This window comes from Portunus trituberculatus, chromosome 50, assembly GCF_017591435.1.
Source record: "Portunus trituberculatus isolate SZX2019 chromosome 50, ASM1759143v1, whole genome shotgun sequence".
Classification (NCBI taxonomy): Eukaryota; Metazoa; Arthropoda; class Malacostraca; order Decapoda; family Portunidae; genus Portunus; species Portunus trituberculatus.
The window spans coordinates 21,735,895-21,753,200 of NC_059304.1; the positions used below are offsets into that span (position 1 = coordinate 21,735,895).

The following is a 17,306-nucleotide window of genomic DNA, read 5'->3' on the forward strand; positions in this document are numbered from 1 at the left end:
AGTGCGGAGTTGAGGCGTGAGTGATGGGTCATTGTCTTGTTAGTGGCTGGAATTAGATCTTGATGCTAAAAAAAAAAATAAATAAATAAACAAAAGGAAGGAAAGAAATGATAGTATAGTGGTATGACCTTGTGTGTGTGTGTGTGTGTGTGTGTGTGTGTGTGTGTGTGTGTGTGTGTGTGTGTGTGTGTGTGTGTGTGCATGTGCGTGTGCGTGTGTGTGTGAGTATACTCACTGACGGTGCACTGTTTCTCGCCGGTCAGCACGCCAGCCTTGAGCGGCAGCACCGTCTGATTGAGGGACACCGAGTCGTCCCCGGAGAGATAACACCTGCGGGAGGACACACCTGTTATTGTACTGTTCCTGAGAGAGAGAGAGAGAGAGAGAGAGAGAGAGAGAGAGAGAGAGAGAGAGAGATGGGGTTATTGGAAGGTGGTAGTAGTAGTAATAGTAGTGGTAGTAGTGGTAGTAGTAGTAGTAGTAGTAGTAGTAGTAGTAGTAGTAGTAGTAGTAGTAGTAGTAGTGGTAGTAGTAGCAATAACAGTGGTAGTGGTGGCAAAAGACGCACCTCTTCTCCTGTGGGTCGAAGGTGTAGGCGCGGCAGTTCATGATGCGCGTCGTGTCACACAGACTCTCACAGTCACTCTGGATGTTGGCGAACTCGAGGGCGTCCATGGACACCACCATCACCTCGTTCTGGACCACGTAGCGGCAGTCTGGCAGCGCTGAGGGAGGCACGGAGCAAAGTGTCAGGATGGCAATAACACTGCACCAGCAATCTAACAACGCTAAATACCACGCTTAATACATCTCTTCCAACTGCAGCCGCCTCTACTCACGCATCACACACTGGTTCTCCATGTAGTCGACGAAGGATCCTGGCGATGAAACAAAGTCCGCTGGTTTGGTCCTGCGGTCCTCGCGGCTCAGGCGGCACACCTTCTGCGTGATGTCGTACTCACAGGACCTGGTGGGGGGGAGGAGGTGAGGGAAGACAAAGAAATGAAGACAAGGGACGGAGGGAAGGATGTGTGTTGTGCCGGGTTGCGTAAATGGAAGGGGTATCGCGGCAGGGGAAGGGTTGCCATGGAAGGGACTTGCTAGGACGATGATCTGATGTTAAATACACCTGATGGAATTAAAAGATTATGACCGCTGGTAAGTGAGCGACAAACCGAGAAACACCTTTACGAATTTGCTTTATTATTCTTATCTAATACTTTCAGTTCAGTTAATTAATACTGCAGTCCGTCCTGCAAAAGTAACTACAAGGGAAAACCAGTCAAGATTTCCCAATCGACCACTATATTACTGAGACAAGCACACGTAGCATCAGATCCTTATAGCAACTTCAAACTGACTAACGCTACAGTTCACTCTGCGAAGGAAACTACAAGGCAAGACCAGCCAAGATTACCCAGTTCACCATTATATTACTGAGACAAGCACATGTGGCACCAGACCCTAACAGTAACCACAAACTGACTAACGCTACAGTCTACCCTGTAAAGGAAACTTCAAGGCAAGACTAGCCAAGATCATCCAGTAAAACACAGGGTCACTTCACAGAGACAAGCACACGTGTTATATCTTTGCAGCGCCACACACCTGCACACGAACTCCGTCTCGGCCAGGCACAGCTTGAGGCAGTCGGCGCGCTTGTCCACGTTCGGGAAGGTCTTGTTGTCGTGACCTTCAAGGAAGGAGTCCAACACTCGCTCGAAGGACCACAGCCTCTCCTGGCCACACAGCTGGTTGTAGTCCAGCTGCGGTGACCCTTCATGGAAGAATTAACATTATCATTGGTATTGTCTTCCACATGCGAAGGGCACTGGATGTGTTGTGTGGTGTGCCAGCCTTGTGTTGCTGCGATGGCAGTGTGGTGGTGGTGGAAATGAACCGACCAGCGTGCTGTAATTGTGTTGTTGTTACTTATTCAGCAGTCTTTGTGTGTGTGTGTGTGTGTGTGTGTGTGTGTGTGTGTGTGTGTGTGTGTGTGTGTGTGTGTGTGTGTGTAGTCCGTAGCGCGGGGCAACGCAGCTGCCATCTGCGGGCCCCATTAGTTGCCGTGAGGCCCACTATAAATCATGTTTTATATCCATATGTATAAATAGTAAAGTTAATTTGCCTGATTGAATGCCTGTGTATGTGCTTGTACGCATGTCAGTATGAAAGTGCGTGTGTGTGTGTGTGTGTGTGTGTGTGTGTGTGTGTGTGTGTGTGTGTGTGTGTGTAATTCACTGTTTGATCTGCTGCAGTCTCTGACGAGACAGCCAGACGTTACCCTACGGAACGAGCTCAGAGCTCATTATTTCCGATCTTGGGATAGGCCTGAGACCAGGCACACACCACACACCGGGACAACAAGGTCACAACTCCTCGATTTACATCCCGTACCTACTCACTGCTAGGTGAACAGGGGCTACACGTGAAAGGAGACACACCCAAATATCTCCACCCGGCCGGGGAATCGAACCCCGGTCATCTGTGTGAAGCCAGCGCTCTAACCACTGAGCTGTGTGTGTATGTGTGTGTGTGTGTGTGTGTGTGCGTGTGTGTGTGTGTGCGTGTGTATCAGTGAATGATTAATCACTGTATGGGAGATACATAGCAATGCATGTCAAAGAAGCCACCTCCACCAGGCCCGTGTCCCGAGACGCCACTCACCCCCCGTTAGGCAGATCTTCTCGAAGTAGTTGAACCCCGGCTTGGCCACCAGCGAGGAGCGGCGCCCCGAGGAACTCCGGTCATAGGCGACACACGTAGACTTTTCATATTCTGCGGAGGATGAGAGCACTGTGTTAGGAGAGACTGGAAGGAAGGAAGGGGCCACTCAGTCAACCAGATATAAACGCAACACTCTCTTTGAGCTCCACACACTGGCTTGCACCTCCGCTCACTAACACGTATTCAATCAGCTGTCCCTTTTCATAATCTGCGTGGGGTGAAGGTACTGAGATTGGCGGAGATGGTCATTACTCAGAACCAAAACTCTTCCTTCTTGAGCTCTACACGCGGCCTTGCATCCCAACACCTCCACCTCAACCAAAATGTCCCTTTTTTCCCCGTCCCTCGTCACCTTGCACGCGCCGCATCACCTCGCCCGCGTCCCCTCCCGTCACTCACGTCACTCACGTCACCAAGGAAGTTTTGCTCTGGTTTTTCGTTCCAGTTCGTCTCGCGTGGAGTGTGAGGAACGTCCCTATTTCCGGCCAGTCCCTAGTTGCCTCTTAGACTAAAGGGTGCGACACAGAACTGGCCTCAAATGAACTCAAATTGGTACTGCAACACATCAGCGACACGTTTTTCTTATTTTTTTGTATATGTGTGTGTGTGTGGCCTGTGTTGCTCTGAGATCTTAAGGAAGTAAAAGAAAGAGATCTTGTCTAATATTGAGAGAGAGAGAGAGAGAGAGAGAGAGAGAGAGAGAGAGAGAGAGAGAGAGAGACTTCTATGAATATCCCTTTCTGATAAAACTTCTCGCTCCAGAATAAATTAACTTTTTTTTACGCTATCACATCGTAATCGTACATATTTGTAAGATCCAGCCATGCCATCCACTCTAAAAGCTCACATCACTGTTATAAAAGAAGAGAAAACATATGCACAACTGCCCTTCCCTGACAAACACCTCGGTAAACACACGGCACATCAAACACCTCAAATCCACATCACTCTGTATATGAAAAGAAACACCCATACAACTCTCCCTTCTCTGACAAGTGCACCAAGTAAAAGAACTATGAATACAGACGCCTCTGGTCACGGAAGGGCGTAGCAAGCAGTCCCAATCTCACTTACCCACACTGAAGCCTTGACACTGCGGACTATCCTTGCAGAACCCGTTGCAGTCGCTCGTGATGGCAGCGTCCAGGTTGTTGAAGAGCGGCGTGGAGGGCTCATTGAAGGTCACCCCCACTGTCTTCTCCATCGTCAGAGTCCCGCCGAAACATTGGCCTAGAAAGAGTAGGGAAAGAGGGAACTGTTAACGCCAAGGCCAGTCATATATGTAAGTATTTCCTCTTGTTAGTGTTTTTATGTGTCCTGAAGGTTCTTATCAGCTAGTGTGTGTGTGTGTGTGTGTGTGTGTGTGTGTGTGTGTGTGTGTGTGTGTGTGTGTGTGTGTGTCGTGAAATGTAGCTAGCTAGTTGTCAAGGATTAGGTGTTTGAAAATTGCAGTGTTCGTGATGGAAAAATTGGAGTGAGAGGAGGACGAAGAGGAGGAGGAGGAGGAGGAGGAGGAGGAGAAAGAGAAGGAGGAGGAGGAGGAGGAGGAGGAGGAGAAATAGTAATAGTATTAGTTGTTGTAATAGCAGTAGTAATAAGGGTAGTGGTACTAACCGTAGTAAACACACACACACACACACACACACACACACACACACACACACACACACACACACACACACACACACACACACACACACACACACACAAACGGATGGGACACTCAGGCATTACGGAAGACAGAGCAGAACACAACAGGAATTGCCTTCACCCTCGACCCTCCTGCTGACGTTACAAGGACGCGGTGTTTTTATTTCAGGATGTCTCAGTAACGTGTCTTTTTAGTGACTCTCCCGTCCCCATCCCCCTCTTGACGCTACATCAGTGAGCTAAGCAAGGCACAAGGGCGTTTGGTGCAAAAGTGTTTGGTGCGTCACAGAATAGCGTCTCTTTTCGCCTCTAACTTACTTGCTAGTGAGAATGTTAACTAGAAATTGCTGTGTGATTGTTGTAGTGTTGATCTCTTTAGTGTGTTAAGTGTATCTCTACCTGTCTATGTATTATGTTGTCTATCTGTAACTGGCTCTATTTTGAACTGTCTGTCTGTGCATTACGCTCCTGTATGTTATGCTTGCTCCTGTGAACTGAACCAAAGGCTACACCAGTAACACATTAGCTGCTCCCTCAGGCCTCGATTACCCATCCGTTTGTCCTGGTCTTCATCAACTATTTTTCTTTTACCTATATATTCTCTCGGCTTGAAAGATTGTAATATAACTCTTTCACGCAAGAATTCACATCACTAAAAGCATCGGAAAAAAAATATACAAACACTTAATCCTTCCAGTACCATGACGCATTTTCATATTCATTCTGCTGACTATTTAGTGATTTTATACAGCTTCAGGAACCTATGTGGGGATTAAAATAGTGAAGATTCCAGCCATTAATCTTTTTACCTGCATTAGCCATTCTTAAGGTAAACAGAATAGTCTAATAATGGTAAAAATGCGTCCCAGTACTGAAAGAGTTAAAAGGAAGAATGAATGGATAAGAGAAACAGAATGAGTCGTTGTCAGTATGTATGGGAATGGGTGCAGAACAAAAAGGACTGTCTGAGAGTGATGTTTGAGTGAGGGAAGCAGAGATAAAAAGAACAAGATGTGCGTCAGCTTCTCCCCTCCCCCCAACACTCACCCGAGACGAGGGAAGGCAGCCCCACCAGCAGCAGCGGCAGCAGCGGCGGCGGCAGGAACTGTGAAGAGGAGAATAACATTAGTCAGACACAAACATATACCCTTATCACATCCTGCAATTCCTGACACACCAACGGAAGCTGCAGTAATTAAAAACCCTCAGCATAGTGCACCACCTTGCCTGAGCCTCACACCGGAACACTGCCATCACCACTACCACCACCACCACCGACTCACCGGAAGTCACCTGTGTACTGCAATTTAGTACTCTAATTATGCTTTTATTGGGGGAGATATGGGCATAACTATTCCATTACGTTGTAGATGTGGTCATGACTACTGAGTTACGCAGTCTGGCATCGCGGTGTTTGTGTCCAGCGTGCACTCACACCGCTATACTAACCGATGTGTGAGCAAAGATGTGTAGGCAAATGATTTTAACCATTCTGGCGGTGATTTTTACTCAGTGATCCATATGAAAGTCTAAAGAAATTACAAGCAATACATATGAAAAAAAAACTATCACTTCTTGAAACAGAGTAAATATTATTAGAAGAATGTAAACGTTACCAACCATCAGGATATTATTAAAAGATGATAAATGCTACTGTGTGGATGTTTGTTTGTTTTTTCTTTTAGTCGCCCCCATGAAATTGCAAACAAAATACATACATTACGACTAAAAGAACATTAATCGAGTCTCGAAACAGAATGGAATGTTAACGCCATCACATATCAAAGTACTTGCAGATTTTCACTATTCCGACGTGAAATTTACATACCAACATTGTTCTTTTTGTATATAGAAGCAAATTAAATGCAAAAAATAAAATAATCTTCTTGAAACAGGTAACTCTGAATCTTCACACGTGGGACTCAAAACGTTTCCAAAACCTTGAATTTCAGGATCATATCGTGTCAGCTCTTGGGCCCTGAAGCTTTCCTCCGTCACCAGCACCTGCAACGCCCTCACTCTCCCTCTTCCTCCACTGCCGCCGAACACACTTTCCACACTACAAAATTTCAAGTATTTAATGGGGCGTGGAAGTGAAACCATCCCAGGCAGCTCCCTTCTGTCATGTCCGCGCACCCCGCCCCGCTGCACAGCCCATATGCCGCCCCCGTTCCACCCGACAACCTCCCTGACCACGCCCTCCCCCCCAAACAGGACTCCCCCCAAACTCTCTATCTCAGATCTGCAGGAGTGTCAGAAAATAATAACTACTACTACTACTACTACTACTACTACTAATGGTGGTGGTGATGATAACACCTTACTACTTCTGCTACTGCTACTATACTGCTACTGTTATCCCTCCTCCTCCTCCTCCTCCTCCTCCTCCTAGTACTAGTACTAGTACTAGTACTAGTACCACCACCACCACCACCACCACTACTACTACTACTACTACTACTACTACTACTACTACTACTACTACTACTACTACTACTACTACTACTACTACCATCACCACCACCACCACTACGAGGACGCCTAACATCACCAATCCACCAGCAATGCATGATTAGCTTCGGTGCTTCAGCAGACCGAGACCGCGGCTTCGGAACATCGAGCACGGAGCATAGACGGCACTGGGAGGGGCGAGAGAGGAGCGGGAAGGGCGGATGGGGTTCTCTCAGTACGTTCACCCCTGCAGTAGTAACCTCGTGAGTGTGGGCAGCGTGTGTTGACCTCTGGGACCAAAAGTGTGCCCGTGGTGTCGCTTGAAGAGGAGGAGGAGGAGCTGTGGGTTCGAGTGTTGCCTGGCGAGTCTTTCCTCTGAGTATTCCTTCTCCTGAGTTTCAATGTACGTGGTTGTGATGAATATGTCATTCTAGATTTTTCTCAGGTACTTACATGTAGTGGAAACTTTAGTTATTTTGGGGATCAGTTTTCTTTTTTTCTTTTTCCTCTTCTAATTCTCAAAGTACGTGATTGTGATTCATTTATTTTTCTATTCTCAATTTTTGTCTTGGCTTTATTTTTTTTTTTTCAAGTGTTTGTATTTAGTGGATAGTTGTTTAGTTATGTTTTGTGCACAGTTTTCTACTTTATATTTTTTGTCTTCATGTCACGTTTGTCATTTGTTGTCTATATTTTTCTGTTGTCACAATGTTGTTTGGTTTTGGCTCTATCTCGTGGATGTGCTGATGGGTCAATGATCGTTCAAATTCCTCCCTTCCCTTCCCCTTCTTATTTTGGTGGTGATGGTAAGGGAGGCGCAACTCAATAAAATAAACTCGTTTTTAGAGATTAACTCAGTGAGGCACTCTGGAGGACACATGCAAGCTAGAATATAGTTTGAAAACACACCACTCGTAACTGATGAAGGAAATTATCAAATGAGGCGTTTTCTTTGTTATATTTCTCATTAAGATTGTCTAAAAACCACTCAAGCTTAAAAGAAACACAGTACCACATGAACACTTAAGAAATTTAAGAAAGCAGAATATCGAGGGAAGGACTGATCAATGTAGCGTTTCATGTTGCAACGATCACCACCTGCCCTTCCTTTCCCTCCCCTCCCTGCCAGCCTCTCACCCCCTCACCCGTTCAGTAACCAGGCTCCCTATCTCGAGGCCTCCGTGGTCAAGCTTTTTGGACTATGAAACCAGAAAAGGTGATTAAACACAACACATCCCCTGTTAGTCCCTCATCCACCTCTCTCTGTCTCTCCCATACACACCTCCCTTCCTTCCCTCTCCCTTCATCTCTCGTGCGGGCAGCCAGCGGACCCGAACATGCTGAGGTGACCCACTGCTCCCTATTGACTCACTATGTTATGAGGCTTACAAATTGATGGGTGTGTTCACGATTACTTAGCAATATGAAAGCCACTTGTGTGTGTTCATTAAGTGTTATTGTTATTTGAGATTGGGGAGAGGCTGTGTGTGTGTGTGTGTGTGTGTGTGTGTGTGTGTGTGTGTGTGTGTGTGTGTGTGTTTGTGGTTTTATTACTTTATTGCCACCACATCCGTCTCTACATACTACCGCCTCCTCCTCCTCCTCCTCAGTCAGACAATCACAGCCGTCATTAATCTTATTCCTCGCCATTAGACAGTGTGAGAGATACATGTCTTGTCATTGATCCCTCCTTCCCTCCCTCGCTTATTGTCTTCACTCCTTTCCCCTCCCCTCCTCTCTCTCTCTCTCTCTCTCTCTCTCTCTCTCTCTCTCTCTCTCTCTCTCTCTCTCTCTCTCTCTCTCTCTCTCTCTCTCTCTCTCTCTCTCTCTCTCTCTCTCTCTCTCTCTCTCTCTCTCTCTCTCTCTCTCTCTCTCTCTCTCTCTCTCTCTCTCTCTCTCTCTCTCTCTCTCTCTCTCTCCCTCTTCCTTCCTCTCCATCCTCTCTACTTTTCTATTTCCTTCTCTCTTTCACTACCATTTCCTTCTCCGTCTTGCTCAGTCTTTCCCTTCCTCCCTCTCCTCTTCCTCCTTTCCACTCTCCCTCTCTCCCTCTCTCCCCTCCCTAGCAATCAGCAGACGAACAGGTGTGTTATTGACTTCTCACCTGGCCTTATCAACTTCCTTCCTCTTTATCATAGTCCTCCCTTTGCTTCGTTCATTGTCACGTTTTCTTTCATTCGTTTTCGCTCTTGTTTTCTTTGGTTTTATTGATTATTTTTGCGTTATTTTTTTTTTTTTTTTAGTTTATTAATCTTTTTATATTATATTTTCATTTTTTTGTCTTTTTTTCTTTTTTTTTTTCTTTTTTATTCATTTATCATTTTATTCCTTTCATTTATTGTTTTTTTTTTACGTGTGTCATAGTCTTTGTTCTTCGCTTTTTTTTCCGTTTTGTTTTCTATTTTTTCTTTTCTTATGGACCACAGGATGCATAGAAATAATTATCGTGTGTGTGTGTGTGTGTGTGTGTGTGTTCGTTCGTTCCTACCTGAAATTATGTTTTACTGCGTGTTAAATTGTCCCTCCTCTTCATCTTCCTCTTCCTCTTCCTCTTCCTCCTTCTCCTCTGCCTCCTCCTCCACTACCACCTCCTCCACCTCCACGCCCCTTACTCATCTTCCTTCCCCCCCCATTTCCTTTTATAGCTCCTCCTCCTCCTCCTCCTCCTCCTCCATGTCACTTCGTATATTCTTCCTTGTCTTTGTTCTCTCTTTTCATGTATTTCCTGCTCTTTCTTATACCTCTGGCACGTGTGTGTGTGTGTGTGTGTGTGTGTGTGTGTGTGTGTGTGAAGCTGAACACTCACTCTTTCACAGATTACAAAAAAGTCTCATCGGAATTCACAAGTCTTCTGTTTTGGTGGACATATTTTTGTGAGAGTAAAGTAAAAAAATGTATAATATTAGTAATAACATTGCAGTCAGTCAGCCAGTAAGTTAAAAAAGGGAATAATACAAGAGTACTCAGTAAAGATAGGTAGGTTATAATAGTAGTAATGATAAATGCGCAGTCAGTTAGTTGTAAGAAAAATTATACAAAAAATTCAGGTGGCAGTGTTCCATAACTGTGTGAAATATACCAACTTACTTCCACCTATCATACCCGTCCATGAATTTGTCCTATCTTTTTCAAACCTCCCTAATGGCCACACTAACAGCCTGATTGCTGAGTCCGTTCCATTCATCTACCACTCTGAGAATCGATATCCTCCTGTCTCTTCCTTGAACCTAAATATTTGAAGCTTGAAGACAGGAGGGATGACAATAATGAATGTAGTAAAGAGAAGAAGCCTAATTTTTTAAAGCTTGAGGGCAGGAGGAATGATAAGAATATATTAATAAAGACAAAACGAAATTTAAGATATCTGAAGCTTAACCCGTTCAGTAACATGACACGTTTCCATATTCCTTCCTTGGCGATTGTATATAGGTTCAGAAACTCGTATGAGGATCAGAATATTGAAGACTGTGCCCACTAATCTTCTGACCTCCATATATCCTTCCTAATGTCAATAAAAAAAAATAATGCCAACAAAATCAAGATAAAAATGCTTCCCAGTACTGAAGGAGTTAAAGACAGGAGGAAAAATAAGAAAGCACGTAGTAAAGACCAAACGAAACCATAATTCTTGAAGCTTGAAGACAGGAAGGATGATGAGAATATATTAGTAGAGGCAAAACGAAACTAATACTACGCAAGAGTCTGCCGGGTTGACTGGGTGCGTGAGGGAGGAGCGCCAAGTGAGGAGCTGCAAGCCGCCCTTCCTGCTGGCGCGAATAAGACCTGTCCTGAAGACTCTAATTATACAGCCCCACCCACACATTCCTCGCTACCACCTGCAGGGACGTGTGTGTGTGCGTAGCTACAGGTCCCCGCCACACACGCATGCAGGCTTAGTGAGGGTCAGTGTTCGCCAGATCACCATAAGTCGTGATTTGTGAGCCTCTTGTCCCTCAGCACCACCTCTGTTTGCTCCCCTCATGGCTCGCCTTTCACCGTGATTTGACAGAAGGTTGAGCTGAGGCGAGTAGACTTTTGAACCTTTCCTTCATTCATTAGGCAAGGAAAACTCATTTGGTTGTGTATGAAGATGGGTGTTAAGTAAATTTCTTACCTTTCCATTATCAATATTTTTATGTAAGAAGAAATAACTGGCCAAAGGTAACATGATAAAAAGTCCACCAATTTGCCAGTCCCCTTGCAGGTCCGAATGTTAGCCAAAAAAAAAAAAAAAAGGGGGGATAAATGTCTTGAAATCTCCCTCTTAAATTAAGTCTAGTCATAAGAAGTTGGAAATACAGAAGCAGGCAGGGAGTTCCACAGCTTACTAGAGAAAGGAAGTTATTATGTAGGGCGTTAATGAGTTCAGGTGAGTGAGCTTAATGTCTCCCTTAACCCTTCCACTCACGATATGCAGGAAACACTCGTCACTAACCTTATCACTTACTGGCACTTGCTCATATCTAAATAACCCGAGTGAACTTTACTACGCATGAATAGATAAAGTAGATAAGTGAAGAGATAAACTACGTGTATTATAAAACTTCACTAAATATTCAATCACGCCTTTATTTGCATGTTGCCTTAGCCAATACGAGGGTTTCTGAGTCATTCACAAGGCTTCGCTACGGCAAGAATGATTCATCTCAAACTATTGTCATTGCCATCCCTAGTTGTCTCCCGTAACTGACTTGGCTTTATCAATGACGTATTTCTTTCCGCTGTCCGGGAGAATGAATGGATTGAATCGTGAACCAGTATTTCCTCCTCTTCCTTCTACACCACCACCACCACAAAGTTCTTTACCACCTCCTCCTCCATTTCCTCCCCCTCCTTCGACACCACCACCACCACAACCTTGCTTATCTCCTCCTCCTCTTCCTCCTCCTCATTCATCATTGTCTCCCTTTCAAACCAGTAAGAAAGCGAAGAGAATCACTAAACCTCACAATGCTCTCCTTTTTCCAGCCTTCACTTTTCTTTCCCCGCCGCGGTGAGGGGAGAGACGCGACCAGACAGGAAGATAGGGAGGAAATCTGCCCATAGCTCCTTTAATGGCTCATTCACGCCCCGCTGGTGATGGAGGGGAGGAAAGTATGGAGGAGAGGGGCTATTTAATCACCTTATGCTTATGTAGAGGAGAAAGAAGGTGGTGGTGGTGGTGGTGGTGGTGGTGTAGGTGGTAACATGTGCGCTCCCCTTATTGTAAAACACGCAGAGGGGAAAGAATCTAGATCTTCTCCATTACTTAAGTCTAATTAGATGACTCCGTTCTCATTTTCCCCTTCTCTTCCCCCTAACACTTTTCCCCCACCTCTTTCTCCTCCCTACCAAACATACACACACACACACACACACACACACACACACACACACACACACACACACACACACACACACACACACACACACAGCATATATATTTATGAAACTAGTTCTGTTCTCAACCTTTTATCCTGAGCTGTCACTTGTCATGCCTTCCCGGAGATATATTGTAGGAGGTGGAGGAAAAGGAGGAGGAGGAGGAGGAGGAGAAGGAGGAGGAGGAGGAGGAGGAGGAGGAGGAGGAGGAGGAGGAGGAGGAGGAGGAGGAAGAGGAAGAAGAAGAAGAGAGTAAAGTAAGCATTCTCAATCTTGACCTCTCCCTTGCTATCCTTTCTTGGACATAAACAGCAGAAGAATGAAAGACAAGGAGGAGGAAGAAGAGGAGGTAAAGGAGGCGTTCTCAATCATAACCTCTCCTTGCTATCCTTTCTTGGACATAAACACCGGGAGAATGAGAGACAAGGAGGAGGAGGAGGAGGAGGTGGCGTATAAAAGGCGTCTGACGGAGTAACACAGGCGTCGGCAAGCGAGTGAGTGACGGTGATTGCGCTATTGTGGCCGATACACGCAGGAACAGAGTAACTACAGGACGTGGTCTGTAGCCTTTGTCTTTTTTACGAGGCGTCATTAGCATCCGCCAACAAGCCATTCATTTTGCAAAGTTTTTTAAAGAGGCGGGTGAATGTACTGGCGGGATGAGTACTGGAGTGGGTGAGGTCTGGGCGAGGGCAGCGAGGAGGAGAGGATAAGGTAAGAGTAGGATGGGGCAATGACAGGGAGGGAGTGAGACCAGGAGGAGAGCAGAGCAGAGCGAGGGCAGGGTGTGGGTCGAGGACTGGGCGGTTCTGTTCTCGCTCATGATTTATGGAGGCAATTTCAGTGTGGTGCTTGTTCTTGTGCGTCGCGGCTACAGTGCGGTGACGACTCTCCTGATTTTAGTATTTTCGTTCTTCCTTCCTGCATCCTCTACGCTGTTTTTTTTTTTTTTCTCTCTCTATTTTCAACCTGCCTGTTACTGCTTTTCTTTGCCTTCTCATGAATCAGTTCCCACGTGTTTTTTTTTTTTTTTTTTTTTCGTATCGTTGTCATAATTTTGTTTATTTGCGCATCCTTCGTATTTTTCTCATGTCTGGTACAGGAAGCTTAGCAAGATGGTGGCAATGAGCTCAGTAGGAAGGAATATTATAACCAATCCAAACAGTACTAATTCAAATTGTTCGTATCCTGAATGTGATCTTTTAAATTCACCTGTATATACTTTTTGGTTAAAGGAGGCGGTTAGAGTTGAGGCGCCACTCCAAGCACCTGTCAGTCAGTTGTGGTGAATGAGCGGTTCTGTTCCTCACCTTCCTCTCGAGCGGAAACATTCACACTCACTTATTTCTACCATCCAGCCTCCACAGGACAGACTAGCCTGGGTGATGTCGATGGCAGATGATCCTCGATCGCCTACTCACCACCACCACCACCACCACCACGTCGCTGGTAAAGGTGACTCACGTTATGGGACACGAGGGTTGCTGCTGCTGCTTAATGACTTAAGTATTTTTGCAATTCAAGGGAACCAAGACTCTAGGGCAGTGCTCCTTTTATATATAGAAAGAATAAATGCGCTACCGGTTTGAGAGAGAGTTTTTAAAATTAGATAAAGAAATAAATGAATGTAAATCCCCATAATCCCACACACACACACACACACACACACACACACACACACACACACACACACACACACACACACACACACACACACACACACACACACACAGAGGGTGGGGTGCACGACCGAGGCGAGGCAGGCAATCAGTCACGCCCTGTCCTGCTGTGCACTGTGACACTCTCTTGCATGATTGAATGACGCTCAGACTCGCGCGCCGATGAGCTGCATTGTACATCGCCACCACGCCTGAATCACCACACACACACTCACACCCACACACCCACACACACATACCCTCCCTCCACACACACACACACCAAAGGACTCTACTCTGTCTCCGTGCAAAGCTATCCACGCGTGAAATGAAAGTTATGAGTTAATCCGTACTTTGTATTCACGTTCGCCCAGTCGTGTTATTATTTCCTGATGCCTTGAAAGTGGAATGTGTGTGTGTGTGTGTGTGTGTGTGTGTGTGTGTGTGTGTGTGTGTGTGTGTGTGTGTGTGTGTGTGTGTAGGGGGGGAGGGGTAACTGTTTGTGACACCTGTATGGTTGTGTTGAGCTGCGTACAGGTGTGTGTGTGTGTGTGTGTGTGTGTGTGTGTGTGTGTGTGTTTGTGTTTGTGTTTGTGTGTGTGTGTGTGCTTGTAATTATCTTGTGGCGTGTATAGGTGTGTATATGAATTGCACAATATATTAGATGGATAGATAGAGAGATAAATTTACTGACCACAGAATTGAATATCGAAAAAAAAAAATACTGCACACACACACACACACACACACACACACACACACACACACACACACACACACACACACACACACACACAAGCTATGGTGATTGACACGCAAGCCTTCTAGATTATAACGTAGCTTGTTTTTACTCCTTTTTGTTCAGTTTGAGATTATATGCATTCAAACCTGATGACGTTTATTTTACACAGGCGCATTTTGTACCGTCCTTAATTTGCAAGTGTCGCTCTTTCTACTTCAGTCACGCACAGGATTCACTGAACTTATGTATATGAACTGACTTAATCTTCTCTACGTTAATATTTACAACTCTACCAGTGGAGAGAGAGAGAGAGAGAGAGAGAGAGAGAGAGAGAGAGAGAGAGAGAGAAATTAACTTAGGGAGGAGGACACACAAGAGAGAGAGGGAGGGAAAGGGGAAGGGTGGAGAGAAAGGGGGTAGGGGGAGGAGAGGGAGGATTACTGAAGGCCGATGAACCTCACGGCGGGGATCGAGATAATAATGTTCCGAGAGAGAGAGAGAGAGAGAGAGAGAGAGAGAGAGAGAGAGAGAGAGACAGACAGACAGACAGACAGACAGCAGACAGATAGACAAAGAGGCGGACAGAGACAGGGAGAGACAGACAACGAGAGAAGAAAGAGAAAAAGAGAGAAATAGAGAGAAAAAAAAAAGCGGATACATGAGACAGGAAAAGGCTCGATACTAAAATAAACAAAACAAACAAACAAACAAACACACTGACACACAAATGAGCAAATACAGACAAACAGACAGAGAAAAAGACAAACATGCATACAAACTAACAAACACACACACACCGACAGAAAAAGACAGACAGACAACAAATAGACACACACAAACAGGAAGACACACAGACAGACAAGCAGAGAGAGAGAGAGAGAGAGAGAGAGAGAGAGAGGAGAGAGAGAAAAATGGACAGACAAACATAAACAGATAGGGAGTGAGATAAAGGAGGGAGAAGGATGAGGAAGAGAGAGGTAGGGAGGGAAAAATGATAAGTGAGGAAAAGAGAATAGAAGGAGGAGTAGGAAAAGGAGGGAAAGAAAGGTAAAGAAATAAGAATTGTGAAGATGATAATTGAGGAGAGGGAAGGAGGAAGGGAATGAGGAGGGAGGGAAGGAAGGAATGTAGAGAAGGAGGGAAAGGAGAGAAGAAGGGAAAGGAGGTGTGAAGCCACTAAGGCTGTCACACTAGCACTTTTCCGTCGATTAATGCGATTTCCGTCTATTTTTCACCGTTCCACATGAACTTATTGCATGAATTTGTCAGACGATAGGGATCGTTTCCGTCTGCAAATTTTCCGCCTTTGTTTACATACCAAGACCAAGACCACAAGATTTGCCGCGTCTCCTCAACCTGCTTCTACGTGCATTGGTTCTACCACTAACCATGAACGCATCCATGGACGCTTTTTGGCTTGTTTCATAATACACAGTAATACGTTCAGAGAGGCATATCTTTGCGCAGCGTGGCCTCCATGTTTGTGTTTACATTGTGTTGGCGGGAAAAAACTACGGAAAGTGACGACGAAACACCGTTTGTGTGTGACAGGCCGCAGCCAAAATATTGTCGATTTTTAAAACGACGGAAAAAGTTCTAGTGTGACACCGCCTTTACTGTAATGCTCGATGGAGGTGCTAAGAATAAAAAAAAAATTGTCACGGGGAAAAAGCAAAAACGAGAAATGGAAGAAAGATTAAGAAACTGATAATAAACATGAAGACACTCTCTCTCTCTCTCTCTCTCTCTCTCTCTCTCTCTCTCTCTCTCTCTCTCTCTCTCTCTCTCTCTCTCTCTCTCTCTCTCTCTCTCTCTCTCGTTTGTGTTTAATTTTCTTTTATTTTCATCTTCCTTCTTTATTTTTTTCTTTCGGCTTCTTATCTTTCTTACGTCACTTGCATTGTTCTGCCTTCTTATTATTCATCTTCATTATCTCTTCTTTATTAACACATTGTCCGTCAAAATCTCTCTCTCTCTCTCTCTCTCTCTCTCTCTCTCTCTCTCTCTCTCTCTCTCTCTCTCTCTCTCTCTCTCTCTCTCTCTCTCTCTCTCTCTCTCTCTCTCTCTCTCTCTCTCTCTCTCTCTCTCTCTCCCATCCCTCTATCCCATTACTTCAACCCATTTCCCTTTCCCCTCTCTACCCTCTCCCCTCCCTTCCCTTCCCCTACCCTCTTCTCCTTCCCTCTCTCCCCCAGGTCACCTACCAGGGCGGGAGCAACACGGAGTAACAAATGGATCCGCTTGCACAACTGATTCCTGTACTAATCCACTAATCTCAACTCTTTACCTGTCACGGCTCTCTTGTTTTGCTCACCCTGTACTTATTACTGAGTCACGGGAAGGCGCAGTGCATTAACAAGCCTATCCGCGCCTGTCATGTCATCCGGTACTCTTTTTATCGTCCTCTGGGTTCTCTATAGGTTGGAAATGGAGTGGAGTTATTAGGGATGCTGTGTTTTGGGTACTTTTCTTCCCCTTTGTTCTATATGGGTTGGAATTGGAGAGGAGTGTGAGGAAGGATGCTGTATTTTCGGTACTTTTCATGTGGTACTAGTCTTTGTTTATATCTTGCTTGATTGTGTTTGTTGCCATGTATTTTTATTTACTTTTTTGTGTGTATAGATTTGTCTTGTCCTCATTTTAAAGATTCCTATTGATCTGGTCTTTTTTTCGGGTCTCGTGGTCCTAAATGCATTGTGCTGTTATGGAAAGAGTAC

The 17,306-nt window shown here is 45.2% G+C and overlaps 1 protein-coding gene and 1 long non-coding RNA gene across 9 annotated transcripts in view; one reads left to right on the plus strand and one right to left on the minus strand.

Annotated features, from left to right (window-relative positions):
- The window catches only part of LOC123499645, an 80,356-nt gene that overhangs the window by 36,180 nt on the left and 26,870 nt on the right, over positions 1-17,306 (minus strand). For all 8 annotated transcript variants that reach the window (XM_045247984.1, XM_045247982.1, XM_045247989.1 and 5 more), the window contains exons 2-8: positions 5,425-5,482; positions 3,802-3,957; positions 2,668-2,778; positions 1,609-1,777; positions 840-967; positions 569-725; positions 236-330 (exon numbers count right to left, since the gene is read on the minus strand). In XM_045247984.1, the coding sequence (XP_045103919.1) occupies positions 236-330; positions 569-725; positions 840-967; positions 1,609-1,777; positions 2,668-2,778; positions 3,802-3,957; positions 5,425-5,482 (874 nt within the window). The remainder of the gene's footprint in view (positions 1-235; positions 331-568; positions 726-839; positions 968-1,608; positions 1,778-2,667; positions 2,779-3,801; positions 3,958-5,424; positions 5,483-17,306) is intronic.
- LOC123499651 overlaps positions 6,943-17,306 on the plus strand; it is a 55,355-nt gene continuing 44,991 nt past the window's right edge. The window contains exon 1 of the long non-coding RNA XR_006673056.1: positions 6,943-7,231. This is a non-coding gene — a long non-coding RNA (uncharacterized LOC123499651). The remainder of the gene's footprint in view (positions 7,232-17,306) is intronic.